This window comes from Oncorhynchus kisutch, linkage group LG7 (genome assembly GCF_002021735.2).
Source record: "Oncorhynchus kisutch isolate 150728-3 linkage group LG7, Okis_V2, whole genome shotgun sequence".
In the NCBI taxonomy this organism is placed as follows: Eukaryota; Metazoa; Chordata; class Actinopteri; order Salmoniformes; family Salmonidae; genus Oncorhynchus; species Oncorhynchus kisutch.
In genome coordinates, this window is record NC_034180.2 from 53,384,598 (window position 1) to 53,402,547 (window position 17,950).

General features: G+C 42.6%; 1 protein-coding gene across 1 annotated transcript in view; it reads left to right on the forward strand.

Annotated features, from left to right (window-relative positions):
- Window positions 1-1,646: 1,646 nt before the first annotated feature.
- map3k9 (mitogen-activated protein kinase kinase kinase 9) overlaps window positions 1,647-17,950 on the forward strand; it is a 40,607-nt gene continuing 24,303 nt past the window's right edge. The window contains exons 1-3 of the mRNA XM_031829330.1: window positions 1,647-2,461; window positions 12,679-12,896; window positions 13,983-14,178. Coding sequence (XP_031685190.1) covers window positions 2,029-2,461; window positions 12,679-12,896; window positions 13,983-14,178 — 847 coding nt within the window. The 5' untranslated portion in view covers window positions 1,647-2,028. The remainder of the gene's footprint in view (window positions 2,462-12,678; window positions 12,897-13,982; window positions 14,179-17,950) is intronic.

A 17,950-nucleotide genomic window follows, 5' to 3' on the forward strand; every position in this document is an offset into this window, starting at 1 on the left:
CGTAATGTCACAACAACACAACACACACCTTGCTATCCCTCATAATGTCACAACAACACAATACACACCTTGCTATCCCTCGTAATGTCACAACAACACAACACACACATTGCTATCCCTCGTAATGTCACAACAACACAACACACACATTGCTATCCCTCGTAATGTCACAACAACACAACACACCACACACCTTGCTATCCCTCATAATGTCACAACAACACAACACCTTCCTATCCCTCATAATGTCACAACGACACAACACCTTCCTATCCCTCATAATGTCACAACGACACAACACCTTCCTATCCCTCATAATGTCACAACGACACAACACCTTCCTATCCCTCGTAATGTCACAACAACACAACACACACATTGCTATCCCTCGTAATGTCACAACAACACAACACACACATTGCTATCCCTCATAATGTCACAACAACACACACCTTGCTATCCCTCGTAATGTCACAACAACACAACACACACATTGCTATCCCTCATAATGTCACAACAACACAACACACACACATTGCTATCCCTCGTAATGTCACAACAACACAACACACACATTGCTATCCCTCGTAATGTCACAACAACACAACACACACATTGCTATCCCTCATAATGTCACAACAACACACACCTTGCTATCCCTCGTAATGTCACAACAACACAACACACACCTTGCTATCCCTCGTAATGTCACTGATATTTCAAATAGTTGTATTGTTCATGTATTGATCATTGGTTGTTGTTTTATTGTTTAATTCCTCACTATGAAATGTCTATTTTTTATCTTCAGGTAATTATGCATGAAATTAACCTTAACTGATTTTGTTATTTTCATGACACTTTTTATTTTATTTTACATTGTTTTGATTTTGGTCAACAACCTAATAAAGCAGACAGTTAGAAAGATCCTCGTTTGGATCTATGGTGCATATATTTTTTATACTAAGTAGACCTATTGTAAATGATGTTAACCTACACTGTAGCACCATACCAACGAGTTAGACGGCAGTATTTAAAAAAAAAATCAAATGCATTTGAAAATGGTCCAATAAGGGGGAGGGGAGGGGGGGGCGACCCAATAAGCATGCATGGCAGAGAGGGTCATCGATCTACATATTGCATTGCATTCTTAATAGCTAGCCTACTCATTATGACGCGTAGATCAGCGACCGAGCAGAGTTGATGTTCCCCCCGTCCCCGTCCCCGTCCCTACAGCATGGCACACCAGCCCAACATAAGTGCTGCCTGGTGTCTTCTCTCATTGAGCCGCAGCCAGCAGGCTGGGTGGGTGCAGAGCTGGCCACTGCTGTGTGGCTGAAACCGCTACCCCCATCGTTCTGTTGAAGTCGTTGCTGTCCATGGTGCTGAATGTTTTAAAGTCGCTGTTTATCTTGTAGCGGGTTTGCTTGTTTGCCTAGCTGGAAACACCCTGTTAATATTGCCCACTGTCCGGTAAGGCGTTTTCGCAACATACTTATATTACGGTTGTCACACACAACCTCAGTCCAACACACAACCTGAAGCTATAGGATCAAGGTAAACACGTGATTGATGCAGACGTGCGCCAATCATATCGTAGGAGACAGGAGGCATGATTCGTCTGTTGGCACGTTTTGGCTGGCTGGGAATAAAGAAGAGAGAGAGGGTGGTTGATAGCGCATGCACACAGCAAGGGGAATTATTAACGACGGAAAGTGGAAGTGGGAAAGGAGGAACAAAATTGGTTATTTCCTAAATGGGAATTGTGATTCTTGATTTAGTCCTGCAGGTAGCTAGGTACTACAGAGATTAACGAATGCTGCAAAAACCAAAGTGAGGCTGTTTTCAGCAGCAGCGACGCTTCGCCGGGATTAGCCCACTAGGCTGCTTAGTTCTCACGGTGGCCAGGGTGGCTTTGTACCCAAGGTGCTGCGACCATCCTCGTGTCCCGGTGCGTGCAGGTGTTGGCTACGAGCTCCGCGGACTGCATCCCTGTAATCCAGGACCAGGTTGCCCCTATGGATCGCTTCAATGGATGCCTCCAAACCCGCTTTTGACAACAACCTGAGTCCCAGCAGAAGGTACGTGTCTTCTCCTCCAGATGGGTTGGAAACTGAAGCGTTTTGCTGGCCGGAGAATGACACTGTCGCCGGGACAGTCGGCGTTGATGCTCCGGCTAGCGGCCCAGGAGGACCGGACCTCTCAGGCTACTGGACCGCTGTGTTCGACTATGATGCTGGGGCGGAAGACGAGCTCAGCCTGCGAAAGGGTGACCTGGTGGAGGTGCTGTCGAAGGACTCGTTAGTGTCCGGGGACGAGGGCTGGTGGACGGGGCTGATCGAGGATCGGGTTGGCATTTTCCCCAGTAATTATGTCAGTATTGGGAATGGAATCTCTGAGAAAATACGGGACAGAGACACGTCAGTGAAGGAGTACTCTGATTACGCCGTGCCTTCACTACACCGTGAGTATCATAACCCCACCGTTCGCATACCAGAGGTTGTCGTTTATTACTCATGTTCAATGTTACAATGTTTCATTGTCCTGCACATTTATCGGGCTACTCCGACAAAAATAGCCCCCACTCTGGTTTACTGCTATGTCATCTCGGTGCAATAGGCTGATAGCAATAGAGGTTACAATCTATCTACCGGGCAGTCTAGAATCTGTAGCTGGGAGACCGTGATAATGACTGGCATATTATATTCTCTCTGTCAACCAAGGCCTTGGGCCTGCACCAGAGGCTGTAGGTAACTATCAGTACAACACACCCCGCCTAGCACATCATATCAGGGCCGCTCGGCTCTTCCCTCCCTGTACGTACAGCTTTGAAGCATCCCTGGTACGTACCGCTATGCTGAGCTAGCCTAATATTTGGTCTAGAGGAGTCTTAACGTTACTCCTTAGTCCAAAGGACCTTAAAACATGTTCTGGTTCAAAAGCAAATTGACTCTGGAGGCCAAAAACTGTCAAAATACTCCATCTAAACGTGAATCGATTCTCAACTGCGGTACGGTTCTAGAAACATAAATCACTCTACTTTTATATCACATCAACAAAAAAACAAAAAAAAACGCAGATGCTAAATATACACTTACTGTACACGGTTGTAACTGGTCTTAACAGTATACTGCAGCAGGACAGTATCTTTCAGTGACCACATCTTTGTAGTGTGTCTTCCGTTTACAACACAGGTGTTCAGAGATGTGTTACAACTCCGTAAACGAGAGTTGCAACATGGAGAAATGGCCTTTGGGAACCTTTAACCCTATTAAGCAGTGTATCCAAATGTAACCTGTAGGGTAGCCTAGTGGTTAGAGGGGGGAGGCAGGCAGCCTAGTGGTTAGAGGGGGGAGGCAGGCAGCCTAGTGGTTAGAGGGGGGAGGAAGGCAGACTAGTGGTTAGAGGGGGAGGCAGGTAGCCTAGTGGTTAGAGGGAGGAGGCAGGTAGCCTAGTGGTTAGAGGGGGGAGGCAGGCAGCCTAGTGGTTAGAGGGAGGAGGCAGGTAGCCTAGTGGTTAAAGGGGGGAGGCAGGCAGCCTAGTGGTTAGAGGGGGGAGGCAGGTAGCCTAGTGGTTAGAGGGAGGAGGCAGGTAGCCTGGTGGTTAGAGGCGGGAGGCAGGTAGCCTAGTGGTTAGAGGGGGGAGGCAGGCAGCCTAGTGGTTAGAGGGGGGAGGCAGGCAGCCTAGTGGTTAGAGGGGGAGGCAGGCAGCCTAGTGGTTAGAGGGAGGAGGCAGGTAGCCTGGTGGTTAGAGCGTTGGGCCAGTAACCGAAAGGTTGCTAGATTGAATCCCTGAGCTGACAAGGTTAAACATCTGTCGTTCTGCCCCCTGAACAACCAGTTAACCCACTGTTCCCCGGTAGGCTGTCATTGTAAATAAGAATCTGTTCTTAACTGACCTGCCTCGTTAAATAAATGTTTAAAAAAAAATGTTTTTAGAAAATTATTTCTCGACAATATAAAAAGATAAGGTCCTTATGCTTCCAAAACCTTACCGCAAAGCAAAGTGTGTCAATGTTCAAGACCAAGACTTACTGCCCCCCCCCTACAGAGGACATCTTTGTCCAATGATTTATGTGTAATGTAATGGAACTGTATTGTTACTCTGTGGTCTGTATCTACTGTTACTCTGTGGTCTGTATCTACTGTTAATCTGTGGTCTGTATCTACTGTTACTCTGTGGTCTGTATCTACTGTTACTCTGTGGTCTGTATCTATCTATCTACTGTTACTCTGTGGTCTGTATCTATCTACTGTTACTCTGTGGTCTGTATCTACTGTTACTCTGTGGTCTGTATCTACTGTTACTCTGTGGTCTGTATCTACTGTTACTCTGTGGTCTGTATCTACTGTTACTCTGTGGTCTGTATCTACTGTTACTCTGTGGTCTGTATCTACTGTTACTCTGTGGTCTGTATCTATCTATCTACTGTTACTCTGTGGTCTGTATCTACTGTTACTCTGTGGTCTGTATCTATTGTTACTCTGTGGTCTGTATCTATCTATTGTTACTCTGTGGTCTGTATCTACTGTTACTCTGTGGTCTGTATCTACTGTTACTCTGTGGTCTGTATCTACTGTTACTCTGTGGTCTGTATCTATCTACTGTTACTCTGTGGTCTGTATCTATCTACTGTTACTCTGTGGTCTGTATCTATTGTTACTCTGTGGTCTGTATCTATCTACTGTTACTCTGTGGTCTGTATCTATTGTTACTCTGTGGTCTGTATCTACTGTTACTCTGTGGTCTGTATCTATCTATCTACTGTTACTATGTGGTCTGTATCTATCTATCTACTGTTACTCTGTGGTCTGTATCTATCTATTGTTACTCTGTGGTCTGTATCTATCTATTGTTACTCTGTGGTCTGTATCTATCTATTGTTACTCTGTGGTCTGTATCTATCTACTGTTACTCTGTGGTCTGTATCTATCTACTGTTACTCTGTGGTCTGTATCTGTCTACTGTTACTCTGTGGTCTGTATCTATATATTGTTACTCTGTGGTCTGTATCTATCTATTGTTACTCTGTGGTCTGTATCTATCTATTGTTACTCTGTGGTCTGTATCTATCTATTGTTACTCTGTGGTCTGTATCTATCTACTGTTACTCTGTGGTCTGTATCTATCTATCTACTGTTACTCTGTGGTCTGTATCTACTGTTACTCTGTGGTCTGTATCTACTGTTACTCTGTGGTCTGTATCTACTGTTACTCTGTGGTCTGTATCTATCTACTGTTACTCTGTGGTCTGTATCTATCTACTGTTACTCTGTGGTCTGTATCTATCTACTGTTACTCTGTGGTCTGTATCTATCTACTGTTACTCTGTGGTCTGTATCTATTGTTACTCTGTGGTCTGTATCTATCTACTGTTACTCTGTGGTCTGTATCTGTCTACTGTTACTCTGTGGTCTGTATCTATCTACTGTTACTCTGTGGTCTGTATCTATCTACTGTTACTCTGTGGTCTGTATCTATCTATCTACTGTTACTCTGTGGTCTGTATCTATCTATCTACTGTTACTCTGTGGTCTGTATCTATCTATCTACTGTTACTCTGTGGTCTGTATCTATCTACTGTTACTCTGTGGTCTGTATCTATCTATCTACTGTTACTCTGTGGTCTGTATCTACTGTTACTCTGTGGTCTGTATCTATTGTTACTCTGTGGTCTGTATCTACTGTTACTCTGTGGTCTGTATCTATTGTTACTCTGTGGTCTGTATCTATTGTTACTCTGTGGTCTGTATCTATCTACTGTTACTCTGTGGTCTGTATCTACTGTTACTCTGTGGTCTGTATCTATTGTTACTCTGTGGTCTGTATCTATCTACTGTTACTCTGTGGTCTGTATCTATCTACTGTTACTCTGTTGTCTGTATCTATCTATCTACTGTTACTCTGTGGTCTGTATCTATCTATCTACTGTTACTCTGTGGTCTGTATCTATTGTTACTCTCTGGTCTGTATCTACTGTTACTCTGTGGTCTGTATCTATCTATTGTTACTCTGTATCTGTCTATTGTTACTCTGTGGTCTGTATCTATCTATTGTTACTCTGTGGTCTGTATCTATCTATTGTTACTCTGTGGTCTGTATCTATCTACTGTTACTCTGTGGTCTGTATCTATCTACTGTTACTCTGTGGTCTGTATCTGTCTACTGTTACTCTGTGGTCTGTATCTATATATTGTTACTCTGTGGTCTGTATCTATCTATTGTTACTCTGTGGTCTGTATCTATCTATTGTTACTCTGTGGTCTGTATCTATCTATTGTTACTCTGTGGTCTGTATCTATCTACTGTTACTCTGTGGTCTGTATCTATCTATTGTTACTCTGTGGTCTTTATCTATCTATTGTTACTCTGTGGTCTGCATCTATCTAGTGTTACTCTGTGGTCTGTATCTGTCTACTGTTACTCTGTGGTCTGTATATTGTTACTCTGTGGTCTGTATCTATCTATTGTTACTCTGTGGTCTGTATCTATCTATTGTTACTCTGTGGTCTGTATCTGTCTACTGTTACTCTGTGGTCTGTTTCTGTCTATTGTTACTCTGTGGTCTGTATCTATCTATTGTTACTCTGTGGTCTGTATCTATCTACTGTTACTCTGTGGTCTGTGTATGTCTACTGTTACTCTGTGGTCTGTATCTATCTATTGTTACTCTGTGGTCTGTATCTATCTATTGTTACTCTGTGGTCTGTATCTATCTATTGTTACTCTGTGGTCTGTATCTGTCTACTGTTACTCTGTGGTCTGTTTCTGTCTGTTGTTACTCTGTGGTCTGTATCTATCTATTGTTACTCTGTGGTCTGTATCTATCTACTGTTACTCTGTGGTCTGTATCTGTCTACTGTTACTCTGTGGTCTGTATCTATCTATTGTTATTCTGTGGTCTGTATCTACTGTTACTCTGTGGTCTGTATCTATCTATTGTTACTCTGTGGTCTGTATCTATCTACTGTTACTCTGTGGTCTGTATATTGTTACTCTGTGGTCTGTATCTATCTATTGTTACTCTGTGGTCTGTATCTATCTATTGTTACTCTGTGGTCTGTATCTATCTACTGTTACTCTGTGGTCTGTATCTATCTATTGTTACTCTGTGGTCTGTATCTATCTATTGTTACTCTGTGGTCTGTATCTGTCTACTGTTACTCTGTGGTCTGTATATTATTACTCTGTGGTCTGTATCTATCTATTGTTACTCTGTGGTCTGTATCTATCTATTGTTACTCTGTGGTCTGTATCTATCTATTGTTACTCTGTGGTCTGTATCTATCTATTGTTACTCTGTGGTCTGTATCTGTCTACTGTTACTCTGTGGTCTGTTTCTGTCTGTTGTTACTCTGTGGTCTGTATCTATCTATTGTTACTCTGTGGTCTGTATCTATCTATTGTTACTCTGTGGTCTGTATCTATCTATTGTTATTCTGTGGTCTGTATCTACTGTTACTCTGTGGTCTGTATCTATCTATTGTTACTCTGTGGTCTGTATCTATCTACTGTTACTCTGTGGTCTGTATCTGTCTACTGTTACTCTGTGGTCTGTATCTATCTATTGTTACTCTGTGGTCTGTATCTATCTATTGTTATTCTGTGGTCTGTATCTACTGTTACTCTGTGGTCTGTATCTATCTATTGTTACTCTGTGGTCTGTATCTATCTAGTGTTACTCTGTGGTCTGTATCTGTCTACTGTTACTCTGTGATCTGTATCTATCTATTGTTACTCTGTGGTCTGTATCTATCTATTGTTACTCTGTGGTCTGTATCTATCTATTGTTACTCTGTGGTCTGTATCTGTCTATTGTTACTCTGTGGTCTGTATCTATCTAGTGTTACTCTGTGGTCTGTATCTATCTAGTGTTACTCTGTGGTCTGTATCTATCTAGTGTTACTCTGTGGTCTGTATCTATCTATTGTTACTCTGTGGTCTGTATCTATCTATTGTTACTCTGTAGTCTCTGTCTTACGTCTGAAGCTGGAGAATTCCCAGTTCTGAGATGGTTGACACAGATGTTGGGGATTGTTCTGAGATGTTGACACAGATGTTGGGGAATGTTCTGAGATGGTTGACACAGATGTTGGGGAATGTTCTGAGATGGTTGACACAGATGTTGGGGAATGTTCTGAGATGGTTGTTACAGATGTTGGGGAATGTTCTGAGATGGTTGACACAGATGTTGGGGAATGTTCTGAGATGGTTGTTACAGATGTTGGGGAATGTTCTGAGATGGTTGTTACAGATGTTGGGGAATGTTCTGAGATGGTTGTTACAGATGTTGGGGAATGTTCTGAGATGGTTGTTACAGATGTTGGGGAATGTTCTGAGATGGTTGTTACAGATGTTGGGGAATGTTCTGAGATGGTTGTTACAGATGTTGGGGAATGTTCTGAGATGGTTGTTACAGATGTTGGGGAATGTTCTGAGATGGTTGTTACAGATGTTGGGGAATGTTCTGAGATGGTTGTTACAGATGTTGGGGAATGTTCTGAGATGGTTGACACAGATGTTGGGGAATGTTCTGAGATGGTTGTTACAGATGTTGGGGAATGTTCTGAGATGGTTGACACAGATGTTGGGGAATGTTCTGAGATGGTTGTTACAGATGTTGGGGAATGTTCTGAGATGGTTGTTACAGATGTTGGGGAATGTTCTGAGATGGTTGTTACAGATGTTGGGGAATGTTCTGAGATGGTTGTTACAGATGTTGGGGAATGTTCTGAGATGGTTGTTACAGATGTTGGGGAATGTTCTGAGATGGTTGTTACAGATGTTGGGGAATGTTCTGAGATGGTTGTTACAGATGTTGGGGAATGTTCTGAGATGGTTGTTACATATGTTGGGGAATGTTCTGAGATGGTTGACACAGATGTTGGGGAATGTTCTGAGATGGTTGTTACAGATGTTGGGGAATGTTCTGAGATGGTTGACACAGATGTTGGGGAATGTTCTGAGATGGTTGACACAGATGTTGGGGAATGTTCTGAGATGGTTGACACAGATGTTGGGGAATGTTCTGAGATGGTTGTTACAGATGTTGGGGAATGTTCTGAGATGGTTGTTACAGATGTTGGGGAATGTTCTGAGATGGTTGTTACAGATGTTGGGGAATGTTCTGAGATGGTTGACACAGATGTTGGGGAATGTTCTGAGATGGTTGTTACAGATGTTGGGGAATGTTCTGAGATGGTTGTTACAGATGTTGGGGAATGTTCTGAGATGGTTGTTACAGATGTTGGGGAATGTTCTGAGATGGTTGACACAGATGTTGGGGAATGTTCTGAGATGGTTGACACAGATGTTGGGGAATGTTCTGAGATGGTTGACACAGATGTTGGGGAATGTTCTGAGATGGTTGACACAGATGTTGGGGAATGTTCTGAGATGGTTGACACAGATGTTGGGGAATGTTCTGAGATGGTTGACACAGATGTTGGGGAATGTTCTGAGATGGTTGACACAGATGTTGGGGAATGTTCTGAGATGGTTGACACAGATGTTTGGGAATGTTCTGAGATGGTTGACACAGATGTTGGGGAATGTTCTGAGATGGTTGTTACAGATGTTGGGGAATGTTCTGAGATGGTTGTTACAGATGTTGGGGAATGTTCTGAGATGGTTGTTACAGATGTTGCACAACATTTTAGTATATGTTAAGAGAACATTCCCAGGATATTTCATTATTCAAAAATTAAAAAATAAAAATGTTTTCAAAAACGTTAATTAGATTTTTTGGGGACGTTATCCTAATGTTAAATAAAACCCTAACTAGAACTTAATGGGAATCTAATGTTCTGGGAATGTTCCCTGTTTGCTCGGTATTCCCTATATAGTGCACTACTTTTAACTAGAGCCCTATGGGACCTGGTCAAAAGTAGTGCACTACATAGGTGATAGGATACGGTTTGGGACACATCCTCCATGTTTCAGAGGCAGCATGGCTCCTGGCCTACTTTCACATCCCATACTGTACAACATCTCTAGTGAAATATTTATCAAGGTCAGTAAGGCTGCTTAGCAGACTGTTAGTGATTCACAATGGCAACGTTTACCACCAACATACAGTACCTACATCACCCATAGACTCTGTTGTATGTGAAGAAGTAGTGCATCAACTAACGAAAACAGTTTAAGGGCTCTATTCGATCCGTATCGCAGGAAGTTCAGCTTTTAAACTTTTTATTATTTTACCTTTATTTAACTCGACAAGTCAGTACCTTGTCAGCTCGGTGATTCGAACTTGCAACCTTCGGTTACTAGTCCAACGCTCTAACCACTAGGTTACGATTGAAATTTAAAGGCAGTTTTTCCCTCTTTAGCGGAGGCAGCATTCATGGTAAACGCTACATTTCTATCTCAGAATCTGTAACGCTTCAGCTTTACAGACTGAATAGAGCCCTAAGTCTTCAGCTTTACAGACTGAATAGAGCCCTAAGTCTTCAGCTTTACAGACTGAATAGAGCCCTAAGTCTTCAGCTTTACAGACTGAATAGAGCCCTAAGTCTTCAGCTTTACAGACTGAATAGAGCCCTAAGTCTTCAGCTTTACAGACTGAATAGAGCCCCAAGTCTTCAACTTTACAGAACGAATAGAGCCCCAAGTCTTCAGCTTTACAGACCGAATAGAGCCCCAAGTCTTCAGCTTTACAGACTGAATAGAGCCCCAAGTCTTCAGCTTTACAGACTGAATAGAGCCCCAAGTCTTCAGCTTTACAGACTGAATAGAGCCCCAAGTCTTCAGCTTTACAGACTGAATAGAGCCCCAAGTCTTCAGCTTTACAGACTGAATAGAGCCCCAAGTCTTCAGCTTTACAGACTGAATAGAGCCCCAAGTCTTCAGCTTTACAGACTGAATAGAGCCCCAAGTCTTCAGCTTTACAGACTGAATAGAGCCCCAAGTCTCAACCTTCATGATTTCCTGGTGCATTGTAACCCGGGTACCAGTCTGTTTGGGCCATCATGCCACTTGCCACTCCTTGTCACGCCGGCAAGGAGTTGATATGATAGCACAAACAGACCTGGAACCAGGCTAGGTGCATTGGTGAGAAAGGTAGATAAATATAAGAGTTTGATTGAAGCTAATTTATGGTTGTGAATCATTGAATTATGTTTTTGTATGGAGGACGTCTGTTCATGCCAGTCTGTATGGTCCTTTACATTACCTTTAGTCTCTCATTGCTCTCTCTCTGTCCAATATTGTCTCTTGGTATCTCTGTTTCTCTCTCTCTCTGTCCAATATTCTCTCTTGGTATCCTTGTTTCTCCCTCTCTGTCCAATATTGTCTCGTTGTACTCTTTTTCTGTCTCTCTGCCCAATATTGTCTCGTGGTTCCCTGTTTCTGTCTCTCTGTCCTACTGTATACTGTACAGCATAGGTCTCTGTTCCTCCTTCTCTTCTTTCAGTTCTAGAGGTTGACTCTCTCTGTCCCACCCTTTTCCTGTCATCTTCATATCCTTTACCCCCTCTTCGTCCTCATTATCTCCTCTCATTGGTGGACAGGAGTGTCTGTTCCATGGAACTAGGAGTTTGAATTCTAGAATGGACATGAACCTTCTTACGATGCGATAAAGGTCAGCCATTTTGGTCAGGGAGTTGGTGAACCATGGTCAGCCAGTGCTGTGATGAGATATTGTGTAAAAAAAATAATGAATTGTAAGACTTTATCTGCACCGTTTGTTAGCTAGCCTGCCGGTTTTACAGGAATGATTCTATACATGTTTAACTGCCAATATGCCAACATTCCATTGAAACAATGTAGTCCATCCACATCAATGCACTGGTTGACATCAGTTGATGACAGGACGGACCGGCTGTATATACAACCAGTACTGATAATGCATTATATAATAGGACTCACAAGCTTTCCAAGACAACAAAAACTAGTCGGGTTACATATATTCTAGAGGCTTTTTATACCGAAAACTGGTATAAAAACCTGTTTAAACTGTATTCATAATGTATGATAATATTGTAGGTTGACAATAGGTTTTATTACACGATTTTTGATGTATCATTAATTCTGTTCTCCTGCTTAGGTAAAATCAGGATTCTGCCTCTACTGTCATTAACTTGAATTTCTCCCTGACCAATATGGCAGCCATTACTTTTTAATTTAATAGGGTCTCTCTCTGTGGCAAGGTTAATATCACGTTTTGTTCTGTAGCCTGTTATGTCTACATTATCTTTAGTCTGTAACATGTTATGTCTACATTACCTTTAGTCTGTAACATGTTATGTCTACATTACCTTTTGTCTGTACCATGTTATGTCTACATTACCTTTTGTCTGTACCATGTTATGTCTACATTATCTTTAGTCTGTACCATGTTATGTCTACATTACCTTTTGTCTGTGACCTGTTCTTCCTACATGATCTTTTTCTGTAACATGTTATAACTGCATTATCTTGGGTCGGTCATTGCTCACTCTCTGTCCTCTTTCTCTGTACCCATGTTCCCTCTCATACCCTGTTCCCTTTCATACCCTGTTCCCTCTCATACCCTGTTCCCTCTCATACCCTGTTCCCTCTCATACCCTGTTCCCTCTCATACCCTGTTCCCTCTCATACCCTTTTCCTTCATATCCTGTTCCCTCTCATACCCTTTTCCTTCATATCCTGTTCCCTCTCATACCCTGTTCCCTCTCATACCCTGTTCCCTCTCTCCCTCAGTTCTGGAGGTTGACTTCTCGGAGCTGACCCTGGAGGAGATCATCGGGGTGGGTGGTTTTGGGAAGGTGTACCGTGCCATGTGGCGAGGGGCGGAGGTGGCGGTGAAGGCTGCGAGGCGGGACCCCGATGAGGAGGAGGGACAGATCCTAGAGAGCGTTCGTCAGGAGGCCAAGCTGTTTGCAATGCTGCACCACCCCAATATCATGGCTCTACTGGGGGTAAGAATCCTGCTATATCACCCCAATATCATGGCCCTACTGGGGGTAAGAATCCTGCTATATCACCCTAATATCATGGCCCTTCTGGGGGTACGAATCCTGCTATATCACCCCGATATCATGGCCCTACTGGGGGATGGAGGACTGAGATATGAGATCCCTGCTGATAAGAATCATGGCCATGGGACAGGGGATAAATGAGTCTCCCTATGGGCCCTGGTCAAAAGTAGTCCACTATGTAGGGAATAGGGCTCTGGTCAAACGTAGTGCTCTATGAAGGGAATTGGGTGCCATTTGGGATGCAAACCTACGTCTTCTAATCAATGAAGACCTACACCTGGGTTGATGAAGACACACACCTGGGTTGATGAAGACACACACCTGGGTTGATGAAGACACACACCTGAGTTGATGAAGACACACACCTGGGTTGATGAAGACACACACCTGGGTTGATGAAGACCTATCCCTGGCTTGATGAAGACCTATTACCTGGCTTGATGAAGACCTATCCCTGGCTTGATGAAGACCTATCCCTGGCTTGATGAAGACCTACCCCTGGCTTGATGAAGACCTACACCTGGGTTGATGAAGACACACACCTGGGTTGATGAAGACACACACCTGGGTTGATGAAGACACACACCTGGGTTGATGAAGACACACACCTGAGTTGATGAAGACACACACCTGGGTTGATGAAGACCTATCCCTGGCTTGATGAAGACCTACCCCTGGCTTGATGAAGACCTACACACCTGGGTTGATGAAGACCTGTCCCTGGGTTGATGAAGACCTACACCTGGGTTGATGAAGACCTATACCTGGGTTGATGAAGACCTATACCTGGGTTGATGAAGACCTATACCTGGGTTGATGAAGACCTGTCCCTGGGTTGATGAAGACATACACATATCACAATAATCAGAATAATAAACATGTATTTCATTTATCTAAACCCTAATAATCAGCTAATCAATAATCGGTATGTTTTTGATGTGTAAAATCAATCATTTCAGTTTCTAATGATACAATGTCCTGTACTGATTCCTGATTTGGTTCATTTTCATTCTTCTTGTTTAACAGGTGTGTCTCCAGGAGCCGACACTGTGCCTGGTGATGGAGTTTGCCCGGGGAGGACCGCTGAACCGAGCCCTGTCAGGGAAACGTATCCCACCATGCACCCTGGTAGACTGGGCCGTGCAGATCGCCCGTGCCATGCACTACCTCCACTGTGAGGCCATCGTCCCCGTCATACACAGAGACCTCAAGTCTAGCAACAGTAAGAGAACGTTTATATACGTGATATTGTAATAACATAGTAGTAACATAGTAGTAACATAGTAGTAACATAGTAGTAACATAGTAATAACGTGGTAGTAACATAGTAATAACATGGTAGTAACAGGGTAGTAACATAGTAATAACATGGTAGTAACAGGGTAGTAACATAGTAATAACATGGTAGTAACATAGTAGTAACATGGTAGTAACATGGTAGTAACATAGTAATAACATGGTAGTAACAGGGTAGTAACGTAGTAATAACATGGTAGTAACATGTAATAGCATAGTAACACCATAGTAATAGCATAGTATTAACAGGTAGTAATGTAGTAGTAACATGGTAGTAACATGTAATAGCATAGTAACACCATAGTAATATCATAGTATTAACAGGTAGTAACGTAGTAGTAACATGGTAATAACATGTAATAACATAGTAGTGACATGGTAGTAATATAGTAATAACATAGTAATACTGTAGTAGTAACATAGTAGTAACATGGTAATAACATGTAGCAATATAGTAATAACATAGTAGTGACACGGTAGTAATATAGTAGTGACATGGTAGTAATATAGTAATAGCATATTAATACTGTAGTAGTAACATAGTAGTGACATGGTAGTAATGTAGTAATACTGTAGTAATAACATAGTAGTGACATGGTATAGTAATATAGTAATACTGTAGTAATAACATAGTAGTAAGATGGTAGTAACAGGGTGGTAACGTAGTAATAATGTAGTAGTAACATGGTAATAACATAGTAGTGACACAGTAATAACATAGTAATACTGTAGTAGTAACATAGTAGTAACATGGTAATAACATAGTAATACTGTAGTAATAACATAGTAGTGACACGGTAGTAATATAGTAATAACGTAGTAATACTGTAGTAATAACATAGTAGTGACATGGTAGTAATATAGTAATAACGTAGTAATACTGTAGTAATAACATAGTAGTGACATGGTATAGTAATATAGTAATACTGTAGTAATAACATAGTAGTAAGATGGTAGTAACAGGGTGGTAACGTAGTAATAATGTAGTAGTAACATAGTAGTGACACAGTAATAACATAGTAATACTGTAGTAGTAACATAGTAGTAACATGGTAATAACATAGTAGTGACACAGTAATAACATAGTAATACTGTAGTAGTAACATAGTAGTAACATGGTAATAACATAGTAGTGACACAGTAATAACATAGTAATACTGTAGTAATAACATAGTAGTGACACGGTAGTAATATCGTAATAACTTAGTAGTGACATGGTAGTAATATAGTAATACTGTAGTAATAACATAGTAGTGACATGGTAGTAATATAGTAATAACGTAGTAATACTGTAGTAATACATGGTAGTAACAGGGTGGTAATATAGTAATAACGTAGTAATACTGTAGTAGTAACATAGTAGTAACATGGTAATAACATGTAGTAATATAGTAATAAAATAGTAGTGACACGGTAGTAATATCATAATAACATAGTAGTGACATGGTAGTAATATAGTAACGTAGTAATACTGTAGTAATAACATAGTAGTGACATGGTAGTAATATAGTAACGTAGTAATACTGTAGTAATAACTTAGTAGTGACATGGTAGTAATATAGTAACGTATTAATACTGTAGTAATAGCATAGTAGTGACATGGTAGTAACATGTGCATAACATTCAATTAATCACTTGTGTTGCACATAGCCGTGGGAAGATGTTTTGAGTTGGGGGGTTCTGACTGCGGGGAGGGGAGTAGCCTGAGTATAGGTTAAGATTGGATAACAGTAGTCACTGCCGCCTAAGTTAATTTACCTCATGTTTTCAAAACAGTGCACATTTGTGCTGCATAATTACAACGTGTGTGTGTGTGTGAGGGAGAGAACAAGAGGAGTGTTGTAACTAAATTAGGAAACACAGCGTTGTGCCTATTAAAACTGAGCACAAATGGACAGCTATGTGATCCGTCGCGAGAGAAAAGCGCTCCCCTCGATCCAGCACCATCAGGTGGAAAGCGCCACTCACTCGGGCCGCGCCCCAACACTGTGTTTGACTACTGGGCTGGTGCTCTACCTCTTTGATATGGGCAGGAGCAGGCCTTCGAGGCCAGGCAGAGAGAATGCCATGTTCCTTATTTGATATTGGTCCCATTCCCTTTTCTCCAAAGTTTTAGAATTATAAACTAATAGAAAATAGAATCAATCAATCAGTCAATCAAATGTGTTTATTAATCCCATTATACATCAGCTGATGTATGGGTAGAGAGGACTGGCCACCCCTCATAGCCTGGTTCCTCTCTACCCGGCACAGCCAGAAGAAGACTGGCCACCCCTCAGAGCCTGGTTCCTCTCTACCCGGCACAGCCAGAAGAGGACTGGCCACCCCTCAGAGCCTGGTTCCTCTCTACCCGGCACAGCCAGAAGAGGACTGGCCACCCCTCAGAGCCTGGTTCCTCTCTACCCAGTACAGACAGAAGAGGACTGGCCACCCCTCATAGCCTGGTTCCTCTCTACCCAGTACAGACAGAAGAGGACTGGGCACCCCCTCAGAGCCTGGTTCCTCTCTACCCGGCACAGCTCTGGTCTGGAACAAAGGATCCCAATTTCAAATTCTCCCAACACAGAGCTGAGATCTCTCCATACAGAATGGGGCCCAACACAGAGCTGAGATCTCTCCATACAGAATGGGGCCCAACACAGAGCTGAGATCTCTCCATACAGAATGGGGCCCAACACAGAGCTGAGATCTCTCCATACAGAATGGGGCCCAACACAGAGCTGAGATCTCTCCATACAGAATGGGGCCCAACACAGAGCTGAGATCTCTCCATACAGAATGGGGCCCAACACAGAGCTGAGATCTCTCCATACAGAATGGGGCCCAACACAGAGCTGAGATCTCTCCATACAGAATGGGGCCCAACACAGAGCTGAGATCTCTCCATACAGGATGGGGCCCAACACAGAGCTGAGATCTCTCCATACAGGATGGGGCCCAACACAGAGCTGAAATCTCTCCATATAGAATGGGGCCCAACACAGAGCTGAGATTGCTTTCTGCAGTTTTACCATCTCACAACCAGGGAGGGCTTCAGCAACTCCAGCACTCCTTCTTCCCACTGTTATGAGGTTGCACATGACTCCTCACACTCGTCAGCCAAGTATTTTCTAAGTGGTAGGAAAAACGTTAGGAGATCCCCAATAATACCCAGTTAGATGAGCATTGATATCAATACAACAATGAGAGTTGTAGAAAGTGTATGTGTGTGTTAGCCCTGCAGGATCCCTTAACACCAAGCCTATTAGACAGGATTTGTCCCATGCTCAGTCCATGCCTTCCTATTGGCTACTTCCAGTCAACACAGGCAGTTTCTCCTCTCCCATTGGCTTGTGGTTAGCCCCGTTCCCTTGGCTGTGATTGACTGTTTTGAGGTGACACGGCCAATAGCATCATCGTATCAGTAAAGTGACAGGTCCATCCCAGATACACCCTGTTAATGTACGTAAGCACATGTCCAGGTGGCATCCCCACACTATTAGGTTGTTGTTTACCTGGTGAGCACTGGCAGACACCAGTTAGTCAGGCTGATTGAGGTAGTATGTACTCATAGATATGGTTAAAGTGACTATACATACAGTGGGGCAAAAAAGTATTTATTCAGCCACCAATTGTGCAAGTTCTCCCACTTAAAAAGATGAGGCCTGTAATTTTCATCATAGCAAGTTCACCCAATGTTTATGAAGAGGGGGTGGTGT